Source organism: Chiloscyllium punctatum, chromosome 9 (genome assembly GCF_047496795.1).
Source record: "Chiloscyllium punctatum isolate Juve2018m chromosome 9, sChiPun1.3, whole genome shotgun sequence".
NCBI classification, from domain to species: Eukaryota; Metazoa; Chordata; class Chondrichthyes; order Orectolobiformes; family Hemiscylliidae; genus Chiloscyllium; species Chiloscyllium punctatum.
Genome location: NC_092747.1, coordinates 99783004 through 99810175, shown reverse-complemented (window position 1 = coordinate 99810175; position 27172 = coordinate 99783004). Strand labels below are relative to the sequence as shown.

Here is a 27172-nt window from a genome sequence, read left to right as displayed (position 1 = left end):
TGAAAGGGCATCATTTTGTTAATCATTAATATAAATTACAGGGATGTCAGTTAACATAAATTTACAAATGTGCAGGCCTATTTACAAGCAAGTGTCACCCAAGCCACCAATATGCCCTCAGTAGGTTATTTAATCTGTTCCCTTCGTGTTGGAGAAGAGGGAGCCTGCTTTGTGGTTGGTCCTGTTGATCGAGAAGATCTGTTTGATCATCCCTGAGACATTAGGGCCTACAGAGTCCAGACATTCTCAGAGTGTTCTGCCCAGGTGCAGCTTAACCCTCGTCAGCTTGGACATTGGTGTAACAGGCAGGGGAAGGTGAAGGAGCTGGGCACCTCTGATATATGAGAGGAAGTTTCTGAATTCTTTGAGTGGATCTTTCTCTCTCTGGGTGCCTGCTGGCCTCACTCTGTCTCCCTGAGGGCAAAGGTCACCTGGAATGGTCACTTGTCTCCCACTTGTCTTGCCATTGATGATGAGCAGGACCTGGCTCCACAAGCTGGTAGCGAACCTGTCTGTGGAGACAACCTGATACGTTCATGCGAGAGCCAGCATAGCATTGATAACATGAGTGGGCCCCTCCAACCTTCTACTCAGTTTACCTATTGTCATTGACAAGGCAGCCTGCCTTTCTTGTCAGTGTTTGTGCATCTTGGCAAAGCCATGAATGGCCAAAACCAAGGGATTGTCTCTGGCTTGAGGTTGGGCATGGAGGAGCCTCTGAATGCCAGCAACCTGAGGCTTCTTCCTCAACTTGCTGCATAGATGTGTCAGTGATGTGCTCACCAGATTGTGCTCACGGGTCTCCTCTCGGAAGAAAATGCACTGAGGTGAAAGACTCTGAGCCGCTGCTGGGTGCAGGTGGAAGCCTTGTCATTGAGTCATACAGCATGGAAATAGACTCTTTGGTCCAATCAATCCATGCCAATCATAATTCCAAACTAAACTAGTCACACCTATCTGCACTTAGCCCATATCCCTCGAAACATTTCTGATTTATGTACTTATCCAAAAATCTCTTAAATTTGTAACTGTAGCTGCGTCCACCACTTCCTTTGGAAGTACATTCCACACATGAACCACACTGTGTAAAAAAATGCCCCTCGTGTCATTTTTAAAACTTTTCTCCTTTCACCTAAATAAAAGCCTCTTAGTCTTGAAATCCACCTCCATAGGGACAACACACCTGCCATTCACTTTATCTATAGCCCTCATGATTTTATAAACCTTTATAAGGTCACCACTCAATCATCCATGTTCCGATGGAAAACATCCCAGCCTATCCATATTACTCAAACCCTCCATTCTGGGCAACACCCTGGTAAACTTTTGTCACCTCTTCAAAAAGCTCCATCATGTAAGTGAGACATGATTTCAGTGCCTCCCCTGAGGATTGAGTGCCTTCCGCCTCAGAGACGTTAGTTGAACTCAGTGTCACTGGTCTTGATCTCCTTGTTTTACAAGGATGTTGAGTCCCTCTGGGACTTGCATAAGAAACAAGATGGAATTATTTATTAGTGGAATAAAAGCAAGGAGTAAGAATGGGATAGCACTGGTATTAATGGGAGAGCAACACAACTCAATGAAGCTCACTCGGTTGCCTGAACTTCGAAGTCTTGGTATCCCCATGAGTGGTTGTCCTCTTCCCTGGCCAATTCCACCAATTTTTTATCACGGGGGGGTGAGGAGCCTACTGTATCATACCTCACCACTGGACTTGGCCCTCTTGTCCTGGTTATCAGAGATAATTTCCTGCAATGAGAGGGATTGAGCATAATGGAAGTGGATAGGAGAGGTGTGATTAGTGATGTAGGGGCAGAAGATGTGAAAAAGTTTCCCCAGTGACTGAGCTTGAAGCACAGAGGGCAGGAGGGGTCAATAGTTTTGGCGGTAGGTGAAAGGGAGACAGATATAATATTGAGGAAACTGGGGACACTTCCAGTGACTGATATATGACAGAATTGTTTGTCAAGATCTGAATGATGAAAGCTCACATAATGACTTTGTATCATTATTTCCCTAATAGATATGAACATATGAATTAGGAATTGGCTACGTATTCACCTTCCTGCCTGCCCTACTATTCAGTAAGATCATGCTGATCTGATTACTCCATATTCCCACCTATAACTATCCCACCCCTGATAACTTTTCATACCTTTGCAATATCACGAATCTATCCACCTCTCCCTTTAAAATGTCCATATACTCAGCTTGCATTGTCTTTGAGGAATAGAGTTACAATATCTCATGCACTCTGAGAGAAATGATTTCTCTTCATCTCAGTCTTTTAGTAGTCAAATCCTTATTGACCCCTAGTTCGGGATTCGTCCAAAAGATGAAACTCTGACAAGACATTTCAGGATCTTAGATGTCTCAATCAAGTCAAATCTTACTCTTCTAAATTCCAACAGGTGCAAGCCTAGCCTGTTCAAACTTTCCTCATCAGATGAAGTACCCATTCTAGCTATTGGCCCAGTAAACCTTCTCAACTGCTTCCAATACAGTTACACCCTATCTTAAATAAGGAGACGTATACTGTACCTAGTACTCCAGATGCAGTCTTATCAATATTCTGTATAAGGAAGCATACTCTTGTATTCAATTCCACTTGCTATGAATGAAAACATATTTTTAGAGATTAGACTCCCTATAGAATGGATACAGGGCCTTCGGCCCAACAAGTCCCCACTGAACCTCCGATGAGTAACCCACCAGAACCATTCCCCTACCCTATGTTTACCCTGACTAATGCACCTAACACTATGGGCAATTTAGCATGGTCAGTTCATCTGACCTGCACATCTTTGGATTGTGGGAGGAAACTGAGTACTCAGAGGAAACCCATGCAGACACAGGGAGAATGTGCAAACTCCACATAGACAGTTGTCTGAGACAGGAATTGAACCTGGTTCTTAGTGCTGTGAAGCGGCAGTACTAACCACTGAGCCACTGTCCTGCCCAAATTAGCTTTGCCAATTATTTACTGAACCTACATACCAACCTATTGTGATTCATGTATTAGGACTCCCAGATCCCTCTGCATTTCAGGGCTCTAAATTCTCTCATCATTTGGATAACATGCTTCTATTTTATACATTTTACCAAATGGACCATTTCAAATTTTCCCACATTATTCTATTTGTCTTATCTTTGCCTATTCAATTACCCTATCCATATCCCTATCCATGTCTCTGTCCCCTTGTGGCATTCTTATGTCGTCTTCATAACTTACTTTCCCAGCTGTTTTTGTATCTTCAGTCGCTTTATCCAAGTCATCTACGTAAATTGTAAACATTTGAGGCCCTTGCACTGATCCCTGTGACACCAGAAAAATACCCATTTACTCTACTCCCAGGTTTGTAAATTAACCAATCTTCCATTCATATCATTATGTTACTTCTTAAACCATGAACTTTTATTTTCTGCGATAACATTTGATGTGACACCTTGTCAAATACAATACATCCACGGATTCTCCTTTATCTGCAGCATATGTACCTTCTTCAAAGAAGTCTAATAAATTGGTCAAACATGATTTCCATTTAACAAAACCATGCTTGATTAACTTGAATTTCTGTTAAGTGCCCATCTTTAATACTAATGTTTTTTGTCTATGTCAGATGTACAGCTGTAGTTTTCCTCGGAAAGATGTGGTCTCTCTCAACCACAGCAACAACTGACACACACATTCCAAGCAGAACATTCATCTCAACTTCCATTCCAATCTGAAATATTATTACAGGAAGACTCTGTAGTTATAATGCCAATGAAGTCTGATCACGTTATTATTTGACATGTTTTTGGTTCTTATTGTTTTGTTTTGTTCTCTAATATTTCCTCCCTGAAATTGCTGTGCTCAAATACTTAAAGTGCTGTCTCCACAAGATTTATACTGCTTTCTATGATCCATTATATTTTACAGACAACAAGGCTGTCTTTTGAAGTGTAGTTATCCTTCTAATTTGAAAACACAGATGTTGCTTATTGCAAAGTAAACAACAAAAATCAAAGTGTAATGGTCAGGGGTTTCCTTAGTGTAGTACTGAGGAAATCATTCCTATTCCTCAAAATAATCCCATGGGATGTTTGCTGTATTCCTGAAAGACAGTCCCTCCAACAAAGACAGTACTCCCTCATTACTACACTGGAATGTCAGCCGGAAATCTTGTGCTCAAGTTACTGCAGTGTGAAAAGGAACCACAACCTTCTGACTCTGAAGTGAGAGTGTTACACTTTTGACAATTTGCTCCCCTAGTGGCTGGAGGATTGAAGGTGACACTGGTTTCTCTATCTGTTCCAAAGTGGCAGCATCTATGTATTTGAGTACTGGTTGCTGGTCGCTCAACTTGTAGTTACAAGAGCAGCTTGATCTGGATATCCTGATATCTTCACAGGCAAGGTTGAGGAGTTTAGAGTGGTGTACAAATGTTGTAATTCAAAGGGACATCATCCTTTGTAAATAAAAATCCCATTCTGACAATAATGTGGGCATTTCTACAGCACAGGACCTGTGATAGCTTACAATAAGGGGCTCAAGCCCATCTACTCAAGGGTAACTGGGAAAGGACAGCAAATGCCAGCCTGGCCAGTGATGGTCCCATATTTACAGACCAGGGTTTATGGGGAGGTATTGCGTTTTGTTAATACAAACAAGGACAGGTCTTATACAATTAATGGTAGTGTTCTTGGTGGTCTTGTAGACAAGAGAGACCTAGGGGTTCAGGTACAATGTTCTTTGAAATTTGCATCAGAGTTAGACAAGGTAGTTAAGAAGGCATTTAGCACACTTGCCTTCACTGCTCAGACCATTGAGTATAAGAGCTGGGATGTCATGTTGTGGTTGTACAGGACATTGGTGAGGCCTCTTCCGGAGTACTATGTACAGTTCTGGTTGCCCTGCTAATAGGAAGGATAGTATTAAACTGGAGAGGGTTCAGAAAAGATTTACATTACCGGGAATGGAGGGTTTGAGATTTAAGAACAGACTGGAAAGACTGGGACTGGAGCATAGGAAGTTGAGGGGTGACCTGAGAGAGGTTTTCCCTAGGATGGGCGAGTTCCAAACTAGGGGGCATTTTTTAAGGTGTGAGGAGAAAAGGACACTAGAGGCAACCTTTTTATACAGAGAGTGGTTTGTGTGTGGGGTGAAAATGGTGGATGCAGGTACAGTTACAGTGTTTAAAAGACGTAAAGGATAAGTTCATAAGTAGGAGAGGTTGAGAGGGATATGAGTCAAGCGCAGGCAGGTGGGAATAGTTTAGTTTGAACGTACGGTCGACATAGACTGTTTGGATCAAAGGGTCTGTATCCATGTTGTATAATTCTATAACTAGAAGCAAACCTAAATCTTTAAAAATTGTATTGTTTCAGGGCATTAAACAGATAACATGGACCAATTTGAAAACAATGGTCAGAATTTCAAAATCGAGGTTTTGCCAGACCAGGGCAATTAAGTAGGTCAGCAAGAGTGATGGGTGAACAAGAAGTGATGTGATTTAGATATAAGCAGCAGAGTTTTGAATGAGTTTTGAATCAAGTTTACAATGGGTGCAAGGTTGGAGAGCAACCCAGATAGCATTGTGAACATGTATGGTATATCACAACAATAGCTGGTGGACCTAAAACTTTGATAATGTACAAAAGATTATAAAGAAAATTAGACCAGGTTTATTTACTGTCAGTAAAATATTGTGGATGCAAATTCATCATAAACTATAGGAGCTAAGAAACTTTCTCCATGAGAAATAGTGAAGCTAAGGTTCATTGTTAAAGCTGTTGCTTTTCGTCCTGTATGTGTATTTTTAGGTAGTTTGGTCCAATTTAACAGAGAAGTCAAATTTTTAAAATTGATCCTAGTGAATGAAATAATTGTCAAGAGAGAAGCATCTGCTGATGGATGAACAAGTGTCAATCCTGTCATAATATCAGCATCTAGAGCTCAATGAGATAATTGGTGCATTACTTGTCTCCCAATAGTCTACTCTTTAGCTTTGTCAAGAACTTTGGAATCTGAGCCATCAATCACATCAAAGGCATTTTTCTTTAAATGTCTGACAATTCCCATTGCTCAGTACTTTTCTGAGCGACAGGTTTCAGGCTTGGTAATCACCTGGAGAATTTAGGCAAATGGGCAAACAAAACCCTGAACAAAAGTGTCTTGTCATGTCGTGTCGTCAACAATGTCTCTGAGGCCAAGTGCTCTTGTTCTAACATTGTTCCTGGACTATGCCCCTCTGTCTAATATATGTCATTATTCTTCTCTGAAAGGAATATCCGGCCACAATTATAATGTTGTCAAGCACACCACAGGCATTAAATTATTGCAAATCCTTTTATGGTTGTACTGGGATTGAATTAATCCCATTTATGTGTTGAACAAAAATAATGTACACATTGAACAAATTGACTGACACAGTCATGCGAAGCTTTATAATATTTCCATACCTCTGGCTCACACAATAGACTAGACTGGGGCCACAATTTGCTGTAGAAATTCATCTATACATCTTTTTTGGCCCCTTTATCACAGGTCAGGTTTGTCCACTAAGTTGTTGAAATTAACAGACAATAAACTATGTAGCAGGAGAAACAGATTTGGAACCTGAGTGTACAGGGCAACTAAGAGTGTGTCACCTTAACCCATATGAATTAAAGCAGCTTTGGAAATAAACCCAGGAAGGACTAAGATAGAGAATGAATTAAAGGGAGTGAATCCAATACCAAATAAGGTAAAGAGGGAGAAGTAGAGTCATAGAGATGTATAGCATGGAAACAGACCCTTCGGTCTAACTCGTCAGACATTCCAAACCAATCTAGTCCTACCTGCCAGCACCTGGCCCATATCCCTCCAAACCCTTCCTATTCATATACCAATCCAAATGCCTCTTAAATGTTGCAATTGTACCACCCTCCACCACTTCCTCTGGCAGCTTATTCCATATACATACCACCCCTCTGTATGAAATGTTGCCCCTTCGGTCTCTTTTACATCTTTCCCCTATCACCCTAAACCTATGCCCTCAAGTTCTGGACTCCCCAACCCCAGGGAAAAGACTTTTCCCATTTATCCTATCCATGACCCTCATAATTTTGTAAACCTCTACAAGATCACCCTTCAGCCTCCGTTGCTTCAGGGAAAACAGCCTCACCCTGTTCAGCCTCTCCCTGGAGCTCAAATCCTCTAACTCTGGCAACATCCTTATAAATCTTTTCTGAACCCTTTCAAGTTTCACAACATCTTTCCAATAGGAAGGAGACCAGAATTGCACGCAATATTCCAACAGTGGCCTAACCAATGTCCTGTACCGCTGCAAAATGACCTCCCAACTCCTGTACTCAATACTCTGACCAATAAAAGAAAGCATACCAAACGCCTTCTTCACTATCCTACCTGCAACTCCACTTTCAAGGAGCTATGAACCTGCACTCCAAAGACTCTTTGTTCAGTAACACTCCCTAGGACCTTACCATTAAGTGTATAAGTCCTACTAAGATTTGCTTTCCTAAAATGCAGCACCTTGCATTTATCTGAATTAAACTCCATCTGCCACTTTTCTTCCCATTGGCCCATCTGGTCCAGATCCTGTTGTAATCTGAGGTAACCCTCTTCGTTGTCCACTACACCTCTAATTTTGGTGTCATCTGCAAACTTACTAACTGTATCTCTTATGCTCACATCCAAATCATTTATGTAAATGACAAAAAGTAGAGGACCCAGCACCGATCCTTGTGACACTCCACTGATCACAGGCCTCCAGTCTGAAAAACAACCCTCCACCACCACCCTCTGTCTTCTACCTTTGAGCCAGTTCTGTTTCCAAATGGCTAGTTCTTCCTGTATTCCATGAGATCTAACCTTGCTAATCAGTCTCCCATGGGAAACCTTGTTGAACGCCTTACTGAAGTCCATATCGATCACATCTACCACTCTGCCCTCATCAATCCTCTATCTCTCTAAAGAAATTAAATCCCATAGAAATGAAACTCCTCATTTGTAATGTTTAATATTCAGTGCCAGAGATGTTCAGTAAAGTCATTAACACGAACTGTTTTCCCTGGCGTGTCGAAGGTTGAGGGGGTGACCTTATAGAGGTTTATAAATTCAAAATTGATTGTTTTTTAATATCCTGTGGCATAATTTAAACTGATTGGTTCAATTTGAATGGTTGTCAAAACAGCAACCAAAACTCAGGTATTTGTTTGACAGCCAAATGTTACATATTTTCAATTTCCCAGTACACTCTGAGACAACTAGTCAGTCGCACGACAGGTGCCTGCAAGCTCTCAGAACAAAACGGCTTTCACTTTTTCTTAAAGGTACAGTGCACTCCTTCAACTTTGTAACAGTAATGGTAATCCTTATGGTGCACCCATTCAGAACATGTATAACAATCTGCTGCAAGTTTATCGACTTGAAATGCTAACTTTTTTTCTGTCCTTACAAATGGCCATTTGGCCTCTCATAGCTATGTTGGTACTCTTAAAAAGGAATTCAGATCATGCCATGCTGTGATGAGGACACAAGGAATCTGCAAGAAGATATTGTTGGGTTGAGTCACTGGGCAAAAAATTGGCAGATGGAGTTTAATGTGGGAAAGTGTGAGATCATGCACTTTTGAAGGGTGAATCAAAAGGCAGATTATTATTTAATTGGAGAGAGACTCCAAAGCAAGTACAGTACAGAGGAATTTGGATGTTCTCGTGCATGAAACGTTAGTATGCATGTGCAGCTAGTAGTTGAGGGGCAACTGGAATCTTAGCTTTTATCGCAAAGGGATTCAGGTTTAAAATACAGGGAAGTCTTGTTACAATTGTAAAGGGTGTTGATGAGGCCACACCTGAGTACTATGTGCAGTGTTGGTCTCTGTATTTATTAGATTAGATTAGATTAGATTACTTACAGTGTGGAAACAGGCCCTTCGGCCCAACAAGTCCACACCGACCCGCCGAAGCGCAACCCACCCATACCCCTTACCTAACACTACGGACAATTTACCATGGCCAATTCACCTGCCCTGCACATCTTTGGACTGTGGGAGGAAACCGGAGTACCCGGAGGAAACCCACGCAGACACGGGGAGAATGTGCAAACTCCACACAGTCAGTCGCCTGAGGCGGGAATTGAACCCGGGTCTCTGGTGCTGTGAGGCAGCAGTGCTAACCACTGTGCCACCGTGCCGCCCTTAAGCAATTTAAGCAATGATGTACTGGCAAGGGAGGCAGTTCAAAAGAGATTCACTCGTCTGATTTCTCAGGTGAATGAGTTGGCTTATCAAGAACAGCTAAGTGGGTAAAGCCTTTATTCTTTCGAGTTTAGAAGAATCAGGTATGATCTTATTGCAACGTGCGATATTCTGAGGAGGCTTGACAGAGCAGATGTTGGGGTGATTTTTCGCTAGTGCAGGAGACTTGTGCGAGAGGACAGTACAGAATACTTACTTAAAATTGAGATGTGAAGGGGTTTCTTCTGTCAGAAGGCAGTGAATGTCTGGAATTTTCAATCTCAGAGAGTTGTGGAGGCTAGATCACTGAAAGCATTTAAAGAAGAGATGGGTAGATTTTTGCAATACTGGGGAGTTAAGGCCAAGAGCAGATCAGACATGATCATATTGCAAGGTGGGGGAGGCTTATGGGGTGGAATCGCCTACCTCTGCTCCTGTTTCTATATTCTTATGAACAGTTTTACACTCTGTAAGTACTTAATCTTTTCTTTCTTAATCTTCAATTATTCCCTTCTGTCCTTATTCATTCATGGAGCAGCACTAAGTGTACAATTTGATCTCTCCGAATGAGAGTAAAAGAGGAGGCAGGTAAGACATTGAATTAGTTAAAAGTTCATAAAGGTGAAATGTTAGGAAAGCTAGGTAAAAGTTGATATATTGCCAGGAGAGGATGAGATGTACCCAAGAACACTTATAGCTAAGAAAGTGAAGTGTAGACACTACTGTGATGTAGAAATTGCAGAAACCAACTTGTACACAGCAAACTCCCATAAACAGAAATGCAATAATGACCAGAAAATCTGTTTGTCCAGATGTTGATTGAGGAAATATTACTGTCCAGAACACTAGGGTTAACTCCAATATTGTCCTGAGATCCATTATATTCACCAGGGAAGGCAGATGGGGCCTTGATTTAACATCTCAGGATAACATATCCAACAGTGCAGAACTCTCTGCTTATTGCATCGGAGTGTCAACATAAACCTTTATGCTCAAATCCCAGAATGGGCCTTGAACTTGAAAGCAGTGGCACAGTGGTTAGCACTGCTGCCTCACACTGCTCGGGACCTGAGTTCAATTCCAGTCTTGGGCGACTGTGTGGAGTTTGCACATTCTCCCTGTGTCTGTATCAATTTCCTCCAGATGCTCCGATTTCCTCCACTGTCCAAAGATATGTAGGCTAGTTGGATTAGCCATGGGGAAATGTGGGGATATTGGGTCTGGGTAGGATGCTCTTCATAGGGTCGGTGTAGACACAATGGGCTGAATAGCCTGCTCCCACAATATAGGGATTCTATGATTCTCAGTGAATAATGCAATGGAGTATTTACAGGACACAAAGTAAACATTAAGGAATGCATAATATTGGTGACAGCAATTATTTTCAAAAATCATTATTACGCAAATATCGACTCAAACCTTATTGGTACTGAGATAATGGTATTTTTATTGTACATATGGAGACGAAATATGTCAGCAACGTTATTGCAGATCTTTGGAAACTGGTAACATTCATCACTGCAAGCAATTTCTTTCCATGTTCGTCTTAAGTTTTCTTGAAAGTACTGAATTTCAGAATATATATATATTCTATATGGAAAAATAGCAATTGAAAAGGCTAAAAGGCACTAGTAAAATTCCAAAAAGTTCATTTATCATTAAACTGGCATTTCTAGATCTTCCACTGCTGTTCTCTTAATGGAGGCTGTCAGGCAGGATACAATCGGGCCTTTGGCATACTGAAATGATTGACATTTGCAACCTTCTACTCCATGTAGTGAATAGAAGCATCCTTTAGAGTCTTATTAGCCTTGACTTGTTAAATTAATTCATCTGAGTGGTTGCAGGAATTATAAATATTAAGGGTAATGTGCAGAACATGCTACCTCTGTTGAAATAAAAGTCAATTAAATGACAGAACATGACAGATTGAATTGAGGCAATGCCCAAAAGGTCAACGTATAATTTATTTTCCATGTGCACACATCACATAACTTTTATTCCCAAGAGAAATAAATGGCAGATACAAATATGAACCATTTAAAAAATAAGTCAATTTCTACATAATCCCCCTGTACTATCTTACCATTGAATATGACACTAAATTCACAATACATATAGCTATTGAGCCTCAAATGCAGATGTGGAATGCTGCTGCATTGTAATGCAATATAGCATCAGGATTGTCCAAGAGGACACACACACTTCCATTGTGGCAGAATCCGTCATTGTCAACAATTCCAGAATTGGAGATCACCTATTAAAAGCAAACCAACTGGATCAGGCCTGAACAAAAGTAAATCCAACAAATTGAACAAGAAGACAAAATGTGAAAATAACAGTGGAGAATCAAGTGGAAATCAGTGATCTGGATCAGGATTTTGGTCAGTCACTTTAAAATTCAAGCATTTTGATAGTAATTTTTATCTCGACTCAGAAGCAGTCATCACTGTATTGGCTGACCTAATAGAATGAGTTGAAAAAATGTCCAGCTGGAAAAAGCACAGCAAGTCAAGCAGCATCAGAGGAGTGGGGGAGGCGTCGTTTTGGGCAGGACCCTTCGTCAGGATCTACTGTGCTTCTTCGAGCTCCACATATTATCAACTCTGACTTTCCAGCATTTGCAGTCTTCACTATCTCCAAGCCATAGAATGGCTCAACAATGTACTACTTCAACCATCAGACATCAGGACCCTGGGTCTTGGGAGGCAGTAAGTCCTCATTTATCATGGTAAACTTATTAACAACCTGGTTATGTCTTTCAGAATCAGAACAAATCTTGTCGAATTAGATGACTTGTGTACAAATCAATCTGTTGCAGCTGGTGCAAAACCCTCAATGCCAGGATGATGATTACATTCCATCTTGTGAGGATTGTCTCAGTCTCTCCAGGACCATAAGCTGTCATATTATGAAGAGTGGATGACATTTTAACAAGATTTACCTCAAGATTTCCAAACAACTGAGGTGTCATGCCAAGGAGTTTGGATAACCTTTTGTCAAGCCCTGCTTTCCCACGACTTTGATCAGTTTCATGATGAATCTCATCCCACTATACTTGAAAAGGATACACATATTCCCTTAGAAGCACATGGACAGGAGGAACACCCAGTGGGTGAACCAGAGTACAAGCAGCCAACAGGCTCCGTTTCAGCATTTCAAAAAGAAAACCTTGGATACCTGATTCTCCAGCCATTAATGTGATACGCTGTGAGATCACTTTAATTTTCTCGCAGACTAGGGTGAGAAGAAATCATCGCATACTGTTTATGTGGCAAAAAGAGCTAACAAAGAATTGCAACATGAGGCTGCTAAAGGTATGATGGAACTGCCAATACCCTCATCAGCAATGACAACAGGCAAATTAAATCTGATGAGATCTCATAGATCAGACAACACCACAGAGCATAACCACTTTAGGAAGATACCTCACCAATACTGAAGTGCAAGAATAATTTCCTATTTTTTCCCATGAGAGCCCAAAGGATTCTTTAGCTTCTTAGGGACACAGTGAGAAACAAAACATTCAAAGACAAAATCAATCTCATGTTACTTTTCCATCCAAAGTGCTTCACAGCAATGACAAACATAGTGCTAACACTCCTAACAGCAAATCTTGCAGAGTAAGAAACTATTTCTGCAAAGATATTCATCTATGACTCCCAGGCCTCATAAGAAACTTGTGAAAGATTGATCCTTCTGCATTCTCCCAGACGCTGCACTCATCTCTTTGTCCTCAATTTGAGAATTCAGCCCAATAAGTTTAAAATAATTTCAAACAGCTCATGTAGAGGAATATTGCTACCGTTCTACTCATACTTAATGATGCAACTTTGCCATTAAGCTGTGTTTCATTGCTAAATGATCTTTTCAACAGAAGGTATCTTTGAAAAAGTATTACGAGATGGGACCAATCATTAAGTCTAGCCAAAAGGAAATAGTATTCTTTCTATAATCACTGGTCAGTCTTGCTAAAAAGGATCCTTTCCAGTATCATAAAGTGTTGCACAAGATTACAAAGCACACTGCTCCGACTTCAGCTGCTGAACATCCAATCTGAGACCAGCACAGAGATTATTTCCCTTCTGCACAACTTTGAGCAACGAGGTTAGGGAGAACTGTGGGGCCACTACATCAGTTGAATCGAAGAATTCCAGACTTTGGAGGGAGACATTTGGCTTGGAAATACTTGCAGTTAAATATTTTCAGTCAATAAAGTTAAGAAAATACATACATATATGTTGGAAATTGAGAATGGACTGGGGGGATGCAGTGATATGATTTACGGAATCTGCAGATTAGTCTCTGAAGTATGCTGCAATGTAACAGTGACCTCTGCAGTAATGTGAGAGAGTCTCTGCTAGAAGTCTGGAATTACAGTAGCTTAGGACTACTGCAAGATCATATTGTATATATTGTTCAAAAATACCATTGGAAGAAACACCTCAAGCTCTGGTCTGAGCTTATCTGAATAGACAAACCCATTCTAAAACAGCAGTCTGAAAAAAAACATGCACTATTATGTTCAAAGGTTTGCTTTTGAACTGGAACCTGAATAGGAAGAATGCTGCTTCAAGGCTCTGTCAGGAAACTTTCTCCAAGGTAAGCCTTTGTTATGTGACACCAGGTACGGCATGAATCCATCTGGTCTCCACAAAAAAACATGTGGTCGCCTCTACTTGAGTCTCCTCTTGTTTCTATGAACATCTAAACTTATTTAATTAACATTATAAGCAGTCTTTGCCTCAGCTTTTGAAAAAGTTCTGACTGATATGTCACTGTGAGATAAAGGTAAAAATGGTTTATAGCAGTGTGGTTACTGGTTTACAGAAGGTCGAGAACAACCTCACAAATTCTATTTAAATTCATAAATTACAACCTAGAACACATTAGATCCTTCACAAAAAAAATGTAATAATTTCTGAAGTACACTGCATTCATAATGAGATCATTTAAACTGCTTTCATCATTGAAATTGATCCACCCCTAAATAATGTGAAGCCCATCCTTCACCCAACATCCATCACATTTACTACTATAACTGATTTAACCTGCAAGTCCCACTGGATTCTAGCTTCAACTGGGGCCTGTAAATGGTGAGCAGCATTCCTGCACCAGAACAGAGGTGGGGAATAGTTTCCTCTTGTGGGGAAGATTTGTTAGAGTTCATCAATATAAGGTAGCCACCAAAAGGTCTGATAGTGAATTCAGAAGGAAATTGTTCATGTAAAGAATGATGAGAATGTGGAACACACGACCACAGGGAATATTTGAAGTGAATAGTTTGGATGCATTTAAATGGAGGATAGAATAACATATGAATAAAATTAAAGAAGGGTGCAATGTTAGGTTTGTATGAGGATAGGACTTGGTTTGAATGTAGCACAAATGACAGCATGGACGAGTTGGGTGAAGGGTTGCTTTTGTGTTGATTTAAAAAAAATGTATATTCAGCCCCTTGAAGCTGCTCTGCCATTTAATACTCCTATCTAATCTGAGACTCCTATGCACTCTGACATGAATGTACTTAACATATCCCTTCACAGATATAGGTCCTGGACTGTAATCTTAGATATAAATGGGTGGATGTGTAATCAGCCTTGTCCTACTAAATCATCCATAAAGCACCAGGTAAGGGTGCTCAGGAAACATACCCCTTGCAATGTTTGTTGCTCGTCTGTTTAGTCCCAGGGGCTAAAGGCTTATAGATGTGAAACATTAACTCCTGCTTTATTTGTTCATGGGTTGTGGATATTACTGGCGAGGCCAGTATTTATTAACCATGCATAATTGCCCTGGAGAAAGTGATAGTGAGGATCTGGGCATCTGGGAGGTAGGACAAAATGACTGAAGGAGCTGCACAAAATGGCTTCTGCATTGCTAAATTGCACTGAACCTGACAAAAACAAGAAACCGCAGACTGATGTAGGTCCGATTAAATGCAGAAGTAATGGTTTAACCCTAACCAAAAGGCAGCACAAATACAATTCTAAAAATAGATTGCTTACACGAAATCGTGGCAGGCCAAGGCAAAAGTGCACATGGACTTAGAGAATTTGATTGTTACAATGCGATCATGCCCCATAACTGACTATGAACAATGTATATAAACCCTATGCAAACTCTGTAAGTCATCGGATTCTTTTGGTGGTCTAGGAGTACTCATATTTCTTGGCTGATCAGAGTCTACTGTCCAGCTGTATCAAAGAATAAACGATTGCTTGTGTGAATGAATAAGAGTCACTTACAGGTGTGTTTATTAACTGATTGCAGAACTGAGAGACCCCTCCTGGGGATCCAGATCTTCAATAGTAAACTGCCTTCTTGAACCACTATAGTCCTTGGTACATAAGAACATCCATTATACTGTCAGGAAGGGAGTTTCATAAATTTCATCTCACAACAGTGGACAAATAATGATTTAGCTCCAAGTTCAGATGTTTTGTGACTTGGAGGTTAATTTGCAAGTGGTATGTTACCATCAATCTTCTACTCTTAACCTTCTAGATGGTAAAGACCCAAGAGCCTGGAAGATGCTGTCAAAGGAGCCATGAGGGGTTCCTGTGGTATATCTAACAGATGGTCTGTGCTGCTGCAAATTAAAGGATAGGGTGCCAATAAAGTGGACTTCTTTGTCCAGGATGGTGTTGAATTTTTTTAAATTAGTTTTTGGAGCTAAACCCATCAAGGAAAGTGGAGAATAGTCCATCACACTCGTGTTTTGTCCCTGGTAGATGGTGGACAGTCATTGGAAGACAATGTAGCAGCTTGCGACTGCTCAAATAAAAATCATTAAGTAGGGAGGCCAGAAATACAGGCACAGCAACTGAAATAAATAGGGCATCAAAATTGGCAAAAAGCAAAGTAGACTAGGAATGCCTGAGCCAAGACTGACACAAGAGACAATTTTACTTAGGGGCAAGACCTTGCAACATCCAAGCCCAGACCGTTGAAACCAGAGAGGCATCAGAACACATCAGGACATGTGAAAGGCAATTCAACCCTTCCTGAGAAACAAACAACACTAGATGCATGGAGCAGACATGCTTCAGTAAGACACAACACCCAGGTGTATTATCTGGGATAAAGCCAGACTTCGAGGTCCCAAGAGCAGACACATCAAAGGGGTCACTGTGAGGCAAGCCATCAAGAACATTTCATTGTGATAATGCCAATTAATTTGATACCTCTGATTGGTCAAGTCTTGGAAAGTTCCAGAAGGTAATCAGGAGAGTATAAGAACCCAGCCCGGCAGGACTTGGGGTATTCCCCCACTCTCCAGCTGACCTAGAGGCCCATTGGGATACAGCCATGACCAGAGCAGCTGGCTCTCCGACCAGAGAGAGAACTCGTGAAGAGAGGAACAGACTGAACAATTTGGCAGGCCAGCAAAATGTACACGTATCTGGGAAGTATTTTAAGTCTGTAAAGAATCAGAGAGTTAGAAGCACTAGGTTTAACTCTTAAACTTTGTTGTCTTCAAATAAAGTTGCAGCCTGGTTCACTGGCTGCAGACTCATGCTGTGTAGTCCTTTCCTGATACATGCTAAGGTGCCTAGATAAATTAATATTGTGTACACTGGTTGAGGAGTCTGCAAGGTCTTAGAGACACCCTGTTCCAGCCAACAATAATGCAAGTTATGACATAACTTCATGCCAAACTCCAATGGCAAGAACAGTCGCTCACCTCACCTCTGGAATTCAACTCTCTTGACCATGGTTGGACAAAAGTTGGAATGAGGTCAGTTGCTAAGTGATCTCAATAGGACCCAAACTGAGCATCAGTGAGGATGTCATTCCTTTTATGAGTGCCAACTGGTAGCACTATCAACAAACCCTTTGTAATTTTGCAACTTGTGGTCATCATTTGTAGGTTGAGAAATCCATAATTGGGCAAGTTGGATGCGTCTCACCCTTTGTGGACAGGGTATACCTGGTCAATTTTCCACATTGGAGGGTAGATACTAACTTTCTAACTGCACTGGAACAGCTTGGCTAGGGTAGAGCAAACTCTGCAGCACAAGCACTATTGCTAGAATATTGTCAGGGGCCATGGTCATTGTAATATCAATATCTTCAGATCTTTCTTGATATTACCCGGAGTGAACAGAATTGGTTGAAGAATGACATTTGTGATGCTGGGAACCTCAGGATGAGGCTGAGGTAGATTATCCACTTGGTACCTCAGGCTGAAGATTGTTGCGAGTTCTTCAGCTTTGTCCTTTGCACTAAAGTGCGGGTCTCCAATAGTCAAATGATGAGAATAGTTGAGGAACCTCCACCTCTAGTTGGTTGTCCAACTGCACACCTCATTCATGACTGGAAACAGCAGGACTGCACAACTTAGACCTAATCCGTGAGTTGTGGGATCTCTAAGCCCTCTTTATTGCATGCATTGTGTGCAATTTGGTGTGCATATAGTCCTGTGTAGGTTACCAGTTTGGCTATTCATTATTTGACCTCAGTTGGTGCAGTTTTTGGTATACCCTCCTCCACTCTTTACTGAACCAGGGCTAATCTCCTAGACTGATGATATACAAGGTATGAGGGTACAGATTGTGGATGAATATAATTCTGCTGTGGCTGATAGTTCATAGTGCTTCAGGGATGCCTAGTTTGAGTTGCTTAATCTGTTTGATGTCCAACCCATTTAGTTGGGGCAACAGTAGAGCCATAGTAATGTCATTGGAATAGTGTTCCAGATAGCTAGACTAATGCTTTGGTGTCATGAGTTCAAATCTCACCTGTAAGAATTTAGAACTAATGGTAAATCTATAATTAAAAGCTAGCTTAAGAGTGACCATGAAACTATTGTCAATTGTCTTTTTAAAAAAACACATATTTCATAATGACCTTTTGGCAAGGTAATGTCATACTTACCTGGTAAAGGCTTTTGCCCGAAACGTCGATTTCGAAGCTACTTGGATGCTGCCTGAACTGCTGTGCTATTCCAGCACCACTAATCCAGAGTCATACTTACCTGGTCTGGCCAACTTGTAACACTCTACCCACAGCATTGTGGTTGACTCAACTGTTCTATGCAATGACATAGCCAGACACTCAGTTGAAGGGCAGTTGAGAGTGGGTAAAGCTGGACCCACATCCCATGAAGAACGAAAACAAGTGATATCATGCCACATGATAGAATGGATGATGGTAACAGATTGCAGTAGTATCCTGCTTTCTTTGTCCTACTTTTAAAAACATATGGAGATGTAATAGGAAGAAAAATATGGACAGTAGACAATATTTGAAAATATAAACTTGAATCGGTGAAAATGAGTATGTTTAGATTCCCTACAGTGTGGAAACAGGCCCTTCAGCCCAACAAGTCCATGCCGACCCTCCGAAGAGCAACCCAACCAGACCCATTTCCCTCTGACCAATGTACCTAACACTATGGGCAATTTAGCATGGTCAATTCACCTAAACGGAATCTGTACGTTATGGGGGAGGAAGAGGAGTTAACATCAGAACTGAGAGTGGGAACACAGAATAGTAACATGAATTAAAGTCAGGAAGAAAATGCATGAAACCAGTAGCTTAATAAGAATGACAACGGAATAGCAAATATAGTGAGAATTCCGAAAACACAAATCCAAAAGAAGAAAACAATTTATCGGAAATACAAACATGTGCAGAATAAGGAAGTAGGTAAATCTCAGATACAAGAAGTTATTTGAATTCAGCACCTACAACTCAAAGATGGAAATCAAGTTGGAGTTCAATAGTTGGAAAGAATAGGATTCCTGGCTGCAACAATAAGGAACCAGAGGTTCCTTGGAATGACTGAGTGTTTGAACAGAAATTTGAACGAAAACTCAGTAAAATAACTGGCAATTCTAACACAAACCTGTTGGAATGCAAAACTGAAATCAATGAACTGGGAGTGATTAATGATTTACAAAGAAGCATTCTTGGAATTAGTGACGTAATAAGGAACCATTTACTCTTCATTTACTCAGGGGGCATAATTCATGCATTGCTGAACAAAATATATTTATTTTTTAACAAAATGTTACAGTAGAGTGGAAAGATTATGCAGAGAAGAACTGATCGATGAACTAACTTCTTATTTTAAGGAGTGGTGAGTGAACGATGGAACTTTGATGCATTTATTCAGAAAAGAATTTAAGGAAAAATACATGGCCAGGTACCAGAGGGTCACAGTAATACTACAAATCATGCAAATGTAATGATAAGGTATGAGAGGGATGGGCTGAGGGATGTGAAAGTAGCAGGTAAGTGCTAGGAATAGTCTAGCCATTTCTTAAGATGCAGCAGCAAGTGCCTGTGCCAGTATCAGCCAGGTATAAACCAGGACTATCATGGCAGGACTATAGAAAGGGAAAAATCCTCCATAAAGTAAAATCTGTGTTTTTAGCAGCCTGGCATTAAAGAACCACATTAAAGGAATGTTTAGATCCAGAAGGAAAGCAGCAATACTGAGTGTAAAGGGAAAACTGAAATAAGAGCACGAGGCAAGTGTTCAAATCAAATGTAATATTTTCAGAAAAGGGACATGTCAATGCTAGTGAAGGAGGAAAGGCATGCAGTCAGGAGAACTAATATACACACGGGAGGTTCATACTGCCTCAATATGGTTAGAGATGAAAATTACAACAATGGCTTGTTACATTTGTTAGACAGTAATACAGACTCACTGATTATTGGAAAGAAATGGAAGCGAAAATGTTCAGATAGATCAGAGTGGTGAGCACAAATAAAATAACTGTTTAAGGACAATTGAATTAGCCATTCATTGTTTTGGACAGGGAGGGAGTAAACTAGGCCAAGTGCCTACAGGCCTTCTCTTTTTGCCTGCCTAGATACCACATCAGTTGCAGGCCATCCTGGAGAATGATGCCCACTCCATTACCCAGAATGATGGTGATTTAGCAGCACAACACTTTTTTTGTTATTAATTGCTGGCTTTTCTGCTCCATTTGAGCAAGGTGCTTTCTTTCCTTGTCTAATCCCTGATTATAAGACCTCTATTCCCCACTCCTTCAGACGCTTCCACTTAAATCCAACTATATTATACATGTCACTGGCTCCCATTGTAGTAAGTTTCACATTCTCACCACGCTTTGGATAAAGAGGTGTCTCCTGAATTATACATTGAATTTATTGTTAACTATTTTATATTGTCATGTTCTTCCAAGCAAGAGGAAACATGCCCTATGGGTTTACTTGTATCAAAACCTTCCATAGTTTTAAAGAACTTTTTTTTTTAGATTAGATTACTTACAGTGAGGAAACAGGCCCTTCGGCCCAACAAGTCCACACCGACCCGCCGAAGCGCAACCCACCCATACCCCTACATGTATACCTTTTTACCTAACACTACGGCAATTTAGCATGACCAATTCACCTGACCTGCACATCTTTGGACTGTGGGAGAAATCCAGAGCACCCGGAGGAAACCCACGCAGACACGGGGAGAACTCTAGAGATTACTATCCAGCCTTTATTTTCCAAGATAGCTAAATTCTCAAACTTCTTCCAGTTTGGATACCCTGCGTTTCTGATATTGTCCTTAAAAACTGTTTTGCAGCCTCTTCAGTGCCTCCACATCCTTTATTTTTTTATAATGTGACAAACAGAACCGTAGACAGTGCTCAGAGTGTGGTCAGAGCAAAGTTCAAATACTTGACATAACTGCTACTAAGTTGCGTGAGGATACAACATTTAACATCCTGGTAAGGAACCAACACTAAATGAGTCCTCAGAAAATTAATTATTCTGAGAACTGATGCTGATTTTCCTATCCTCGGCTTGCAAAGATGGTTTCTCTGAGCAGTAGTGCAGGACCAGCTAGAAAGTGGGTCAAATAGGCTTTTGAAGACCATGAGTAGCAGGTTTTGCAGTTGCTCGTGGATAAAGCCCTTAAAAATTAGTTCTGCAATCTGATGGTAGATTAGAACACTCAAGTTATTCTTGGAGTGGTTTTAGGATCTCTGACTGCTTCTGATGCCAACCCAGATTGGCACCCTCAGGGGTACTGGATGGACAAGTTGGTGTAGGCACTGTCCAAGGCCATCTGTCGAACTGGAAGCAAATAGATGGCAGATGTTGCATCAATCTTTAGCAGTGTCCCCACAGTTTTTCCAAGTACTATCCTGCGGGACATCAACTTTTGTCGAATAAATTTCCATCAACTCTTCTGTGGACTACATTGCTCAGGGTCTTCTGCTGAAGTGATCCACTCTTCTATTTGGCAAATGGTATTGGATATCTGCAGTCCCTGCAACTATTTTTCTCACAACAGCAGGGTCCAGTTTAATCAGTCTACTTGGAGCAGTCTGATTTGTCATGAAAATAAGGCAATTATATTTTAAATGTCACCTTAGATTCAAGGTAAAATGGAGTTTTTGGAAAGGAGGATGTGATCTCTCCTGTGATTTGCATAGAAACCAGTACACATCATAGAAAACAGTACCCATATGCCTTGCTTTTTATGGAGACAACAAATCACAAATTGAAACCAATTCAAAGGAAGGTTCAAGTTTTAATGATGCCGTGACTTTTGGTTGACCTGCAATCCCTGAGCTGGAGCAGTCTGTATTGTGTTGAAATAACTTCCAGATTCTTTGTTACTCTGACAAGAGCAGTTTCTGCAGCAAGAGGCATATTCGCAAAAGTAATGCATGAAGAAAATTAGCCCTTGAAGAGGTTGCACAGTTACAAGGAAAAGACAGGGGTCTGTGTTTAAACTGTGCAGCAGTCTTTCGGATTATGTCCAGGCACCACAGGCCAAATGGCATCTTCCTGTGCTGTATCATACTATGCTGCTGAAAATCCAGACTGATTGAGGAAGGTTTAGTTAGGAATGAGTACAGTTCTCTTCCCACTGGTTTATGCATGACTGCTTCTACAACATTAATATATAACCTGGCATACACCAGACTGAGAAACAAGTGCAATTCCATACATGTCAATTCACTGTAATTAGTGTTTGTAGTTCTTTTCTTTTATTTGAACATGTCTGAATTAGCCTTTTGGAAGATGCTTCAAATAACATCAGAAACAACAAGGAAGAAACTTTTTTTTGTTTTATAGAACCTACATTGTATACAGACATAAATTTAAATGATTTGATAATATTTATAACACACAGTGGAAAATTAAGCACTATCGAACTCAATGGGTGGAAATAATAGCAGAAGCAGTTCCAATAGTCTTGATTTCCATTTTGAATATTGTCCTTTGGACTTGAGCTAGTTCCGTTCCAGAGAAGAGGTAATGATTCGCTGGCGCACTGCAACATCAACCAACATGAAAGCAGTGGGATTTGGCACTTTGTAAGTATGTGTGGTTGAAGTGGAGCTGGTTAAATGCCGTATCCATTCTCCAGTCAACCATTTTGTTGATGTAACGAAATGAACTGCCTTGTGTTTTTAAACAACAATTCAAACTGGCCTCACATTAGAACCACTTTGCTTCTTGAACAGAAAATACATTCTTTTTTTTATTTTGTTTTTACATTTCCCACATGATTTTGACAGATTGAATACCATCCTCATCCCAGTAATTATATATGGCAGGAAAGGAACAATTGACATAGAACCATCACCTTGGTCTTTGTCTTAATGATCAAGTAGCTCCCCTTGCTGAAGTACAATAAGTAATACAACAGAAGCTGCAGTCATGAAGCACAGTTTCCAACCGTGATGCTAAATATACTAAACACCAAGTAAGTCAGGTGAAGGAGTGTTAAGTTGATTTTTTTTAAAAAATGACATTTTGGATACCCCACTTTCTAAATTCTCCATTCTTACATTACAAAGGCCTCCATACAATTTCTTCTGAGCCATATACCATGTGACACTGTCTCAGAGGCGTGGTAAAGCATGCACTTCCCTTTTCAGAATGGCTATTTGGCTTTCTACGGCACTGTCTCTCGTGTTTCACGCTTGACGTTTTCATGGCTTATTATTTCCTATTTTCACTTTGCTACCATCCAATTCCTCATCCATTGCTTCAGGCCTTCTTGATGAGAAAATCCCTGAATTCTTCCTTGCCAGAAATTCCCCATCATCTAGGACATCCTGTGGCAAATATTTGCGCATATGTTCTATAGTCTTTAAGTGTGACTGCTTCTCCTGTTCCATTGTACGGATTAGGAGCTTCATTTTATTTTCTCGGATTAAAATGCTTTCAATGCTGGCTTCCAGGTTCTGTATCTTGAAGCGAGTGGCCTGTAAAATGAAGGAGAAAATACTGTTTAGTGGCTCATTAGCAAGACATACATTAACAGAGGACAGATGTACAGCACCATGCCATTGAACTGTATGTGTGCATCTGTTGGACTTCAGGTAAAAGTGCACCTTCACCTACTTTTGCCCATCCCTCCATCTTCTTTCCATTATTTTTGTGTGTAGGTTCTCCACATTGAGATTAGATTAGATTAGATTACTTACAGTGTGGAAACAGGCCCTTTGGCCCAACAAGTCCACACCGCCCCGCCGAAGCGCAACCCACCCATACCCCTAACCTAACACTACGGGCAATTTAGCATGGCCAATTCACCTAACGTGCACATCTTTGGACTGTGGGAGGAAACCGGAGCACCCGGAGGAAACCCACGCAGACACGGGGAGAATGTGCAAACTTCACACAGTTAGTCGCCTGAGGCGGGAATTGAACCCGGATCTCTGGCGCTGTGAGGCAACAGTGCTAACCACTGTGCCACCGTGCCGCCCACACGGTGAGAGCTTCAACTCTCACCTTCACCAAGTTGTTGTTCTTCACATACAACTTCATAGGCTATTTGACCATAGTAGGAAAGGCACCACAATCCAACCTAATCCATAGTTCACCAGATTTCCATATACCTGCACTATTTACCAAGGCTCAAATGAAGCAGGCTGAAGAGAGGGATTACCCGACTTAGTTTACCTCCCTCCCTCCACCTTATTCCATCAACGTAGAATTGGCTGTGGTCAGCCATGTCAGCACAGGTCAGTGCTCCATATGGGACCTTCCCATATGGCCCACCAGACAGTGGGTCTTTTATTTCTTCATTTTTAAAGATCCAGAAATGTTCTAAAGGGCATCGTTTTTTATGACAACTGGCAAAGGTTTCATAGACATCAGTAGCCTCTTAATTCCAGGTTTCTATTGAACTTAAGTTCCACCACCCATCATAGCAAGATTCAAACCCAGGACCCCAGAATATTGCCTGGGTCTCTGGATTAATAATCTTGTGACAATACCACTAGGCCTTCGCTCCCCATAAAGGAAGAAAGGAGTTCACCGGGAACTCCTTAACTTCGAGACCTTCTGAAATCCTGAGAACATAAAAGGATTTGCAGGTATGTAAACATTTTCTTTCCCTCTTTCTTTCTTGAAATTCCTGCCAAAATGCCCAATGGAAACTTACTGGGGATTTCCACAGAGCCTGGAAAGATGGGCAGGCTTTTTTTGCACAGAGTTGGACAATACTGGCATAAAATGAGTATGAACTGAAGATTACAGAACTTGACAGTATAATATCTTAAAACAGAAAGAGATCATGCTAGAGAAACTCTGAAAGTCAGGTAGCATCTGTGGGGAGAGGGAAGTAGAGTTAACATCTTGAGTCCAGAGACCCTTCATTAGAACTGCCATTCAGGATGTCACTTTCAAGTTGACTGCTGTGTCCGTTAATACAAAACCTTGTCCTTCCCTAGAGTTAAGGTATGAAAAAAAACTGTTGAAGGAGGATTGATGTTACAATCATGGGGAAAAAGCAACATCGACACTGGTGAACTACAATCTAGGCGAGATTGACTACTCCTTGGTCATTTCAGGTCTTTTCCTCACCTTATACTTCAAACAGGTTTTTGTTAGTCCCAGGTCATTCACAGCATAGAATAGGTTCATATTGTAGGCTTTGGTAAAGTTTGAGAACTTTAATAAAGTTATTATTTAATCATCTGAGGATGACATAGACAGCTGGAGAAACTCAGCAAGTCTTAGAATTCTGAAGAAGGGTCACCAGAACTGAAACATTGACTTGGCTTTCTCTCCACAGATACTGCTGAATTTCTCCAGCAATTTCTATTTCTATTTTATTGTGACCCTTGATTGTCCTCTGACATAGCTTAGCAAAATATTCAGTTATATGTAAGTTGTTCATGACCACCTCAGGGATATGACTGTGTCAGAGATGATGAAATAATAGTGATGACACTAACATTTTTAAAATTTAAACAATAATATCATCTCCTTTGCAAATTAATTGTATAACTTCTTTACAATTTTTCATTCTTTCATGGAATACAGTGTTGCTAGCAAAGCCAACATTTGTTACCCAAACTAAGTGGTTTGTTAGATCATTTAAGAATGCAGCCATATTTATCAATGTGGAGTCACATGAAGGCCACACCAAATGGCATATTTTCTCCCCTAAAGGAGAAGCATAAGAGGTATAGTTAGTAAGTTTGCAGATGACACCAAAATTGGAGGTGTATTTGACAGCGAAGAAGATTACCTTAGATTACAATGGGATCTTGATCAGATGGGTCAATGGGTTGAGGAGTGGGGCAGATGGAGATAATTTAGATAAATGCGAGGTGCTGCATTTTGGGAAAGCAAATCTTAGCAGGATTTATACACTTGATGGTAAGGTCCTAAGGAGTGTTGCTGAACAAAGAGACCTTGGAGTGCAGGTTCTTAGTTCCTTGAAAGTAGAGTCGTCAAGTAGATAGGATAGTGAAGAAGGTGTTTGGTATGCTTTCCTTTATTGGTCAGAGTATTGAGTACAGGAGTTGGGAGGTCATGTTGCGGCTGTACAGGACATTGGTTAAGCCACTTTTGAATATTGTGTGTAATTCTGGTCTCCTTCCTAAAGGAAGGATGTAGTGAAACTTGACAAGGTTCAGAAAAGATTTACAAGGATGTTGCCAGGGTTGGAGGATTTGAGCTATAGGGAGAGGTTGAATAGGCTGGGGCTGTTTTCCCCGGATAGTCAGAGGCTGACGGCTGACCTTATAAGAGGTCTATAAAATCATGAGGGGCATAGATAGGATAAATTGGCAAAGTCTTTTCTCTGGGGTGGGAGAGTCCAGAACAAGAGGGCATAGGTTTAGGGTGAGAGGGGAAAGATATAAAAGAGACCTAAGGGGCAACTTTTTCACACAGAGGGTGGTATGTGTATGGAATGAATTGCCAGAGGAAGTGGTGGAGGCTAGTACAACTGCAATGTTTAAAAGGCATCTAAAGGCATGAATAGGAAGGGTTTGGAGGGATATGGACCAAGTGTTGGCAAGTGGGACTAGATTGGGTTGGGTTATCCGGTCGGCGTAGACGAGTTAAGATCGAAGGGTCTGTTTCCATGCTGTACATCTCTATGACTCTAGGTGTACTTTGTTGGCCAAGCCAACATTTATTGCCTATCTCTCATTGTCCTTGAGGTGGCCATAGTCGGCTGCCTTCTTGAACTGCTTCAGTCCATTTGGTTTAGATAGACCCACATGCTTTCAAGGTGGATGTTCTCGAATTTTGACCCAGTGACAGGACAGAAACGATGATATACCCCCAAGTCAAGGCAGTGAGTGAGTTGGAGGGAAACTTGCAATTGGTGGTGTTCCCATCTGTTTACTTCCCTGTCCTTTTATGTGATAGTGTCCACATATTGGGAATTTAATATTGAAAGAGCCTTGGTGAATTTCTGCAGTACATATGGTAGGTGGTACACACTGCTGCTACTAAGCATTAGTGGTGGAGGGAGTGAATGCTCAAGCAAGTGATCTCTGGAATCAAGCTCTTTTGTTCATAATTGAACCAAGGCTGTAATGAGGTCAGGAGCTGAGTGGGCCATGCAGAACCCAAACTGGGGCATCAGTGAGCAGTTATTGACGAGGAAGAGCTACTTGATAGCACTGTAGATAACATCTTCCATGACTTTACTGATGATCAAGAGTAGACTGATGGGGCGGTAATTGGTCAGCTTGGATTTGTCCTGC

The 27172-nt window shown here is 40.9% G+C and overlaps 1 protein-coding gene across 3 annotated transcripts in view; it reads right to left on the bottom strand.

The window, feature by feature from the left end:
• Positions 1-21712: 21712 nt before the first annotated feature.
• tbc1d4 (TBC1 domain family, member 4) overlaps positions 21713-27172 on the bottom strand; it is a 283205-nt gene continuing 277745 nt past the window's right edge. For all 3 annotated transcript variants that reach the window (XM_072577967.1, XM_072577968.1, XM_072577969.1), the window contains one exon: positions 21713-23422. In XM_072577967.1, coding sequence (XP_072434068.1) covers positions 23147-23422 — 276 coding nt within the window. In that variant the 3' untranslated portion in view covers positions 21713-23146. The remainder of the gene's footprint in view (positions 23423-27172) is intronic.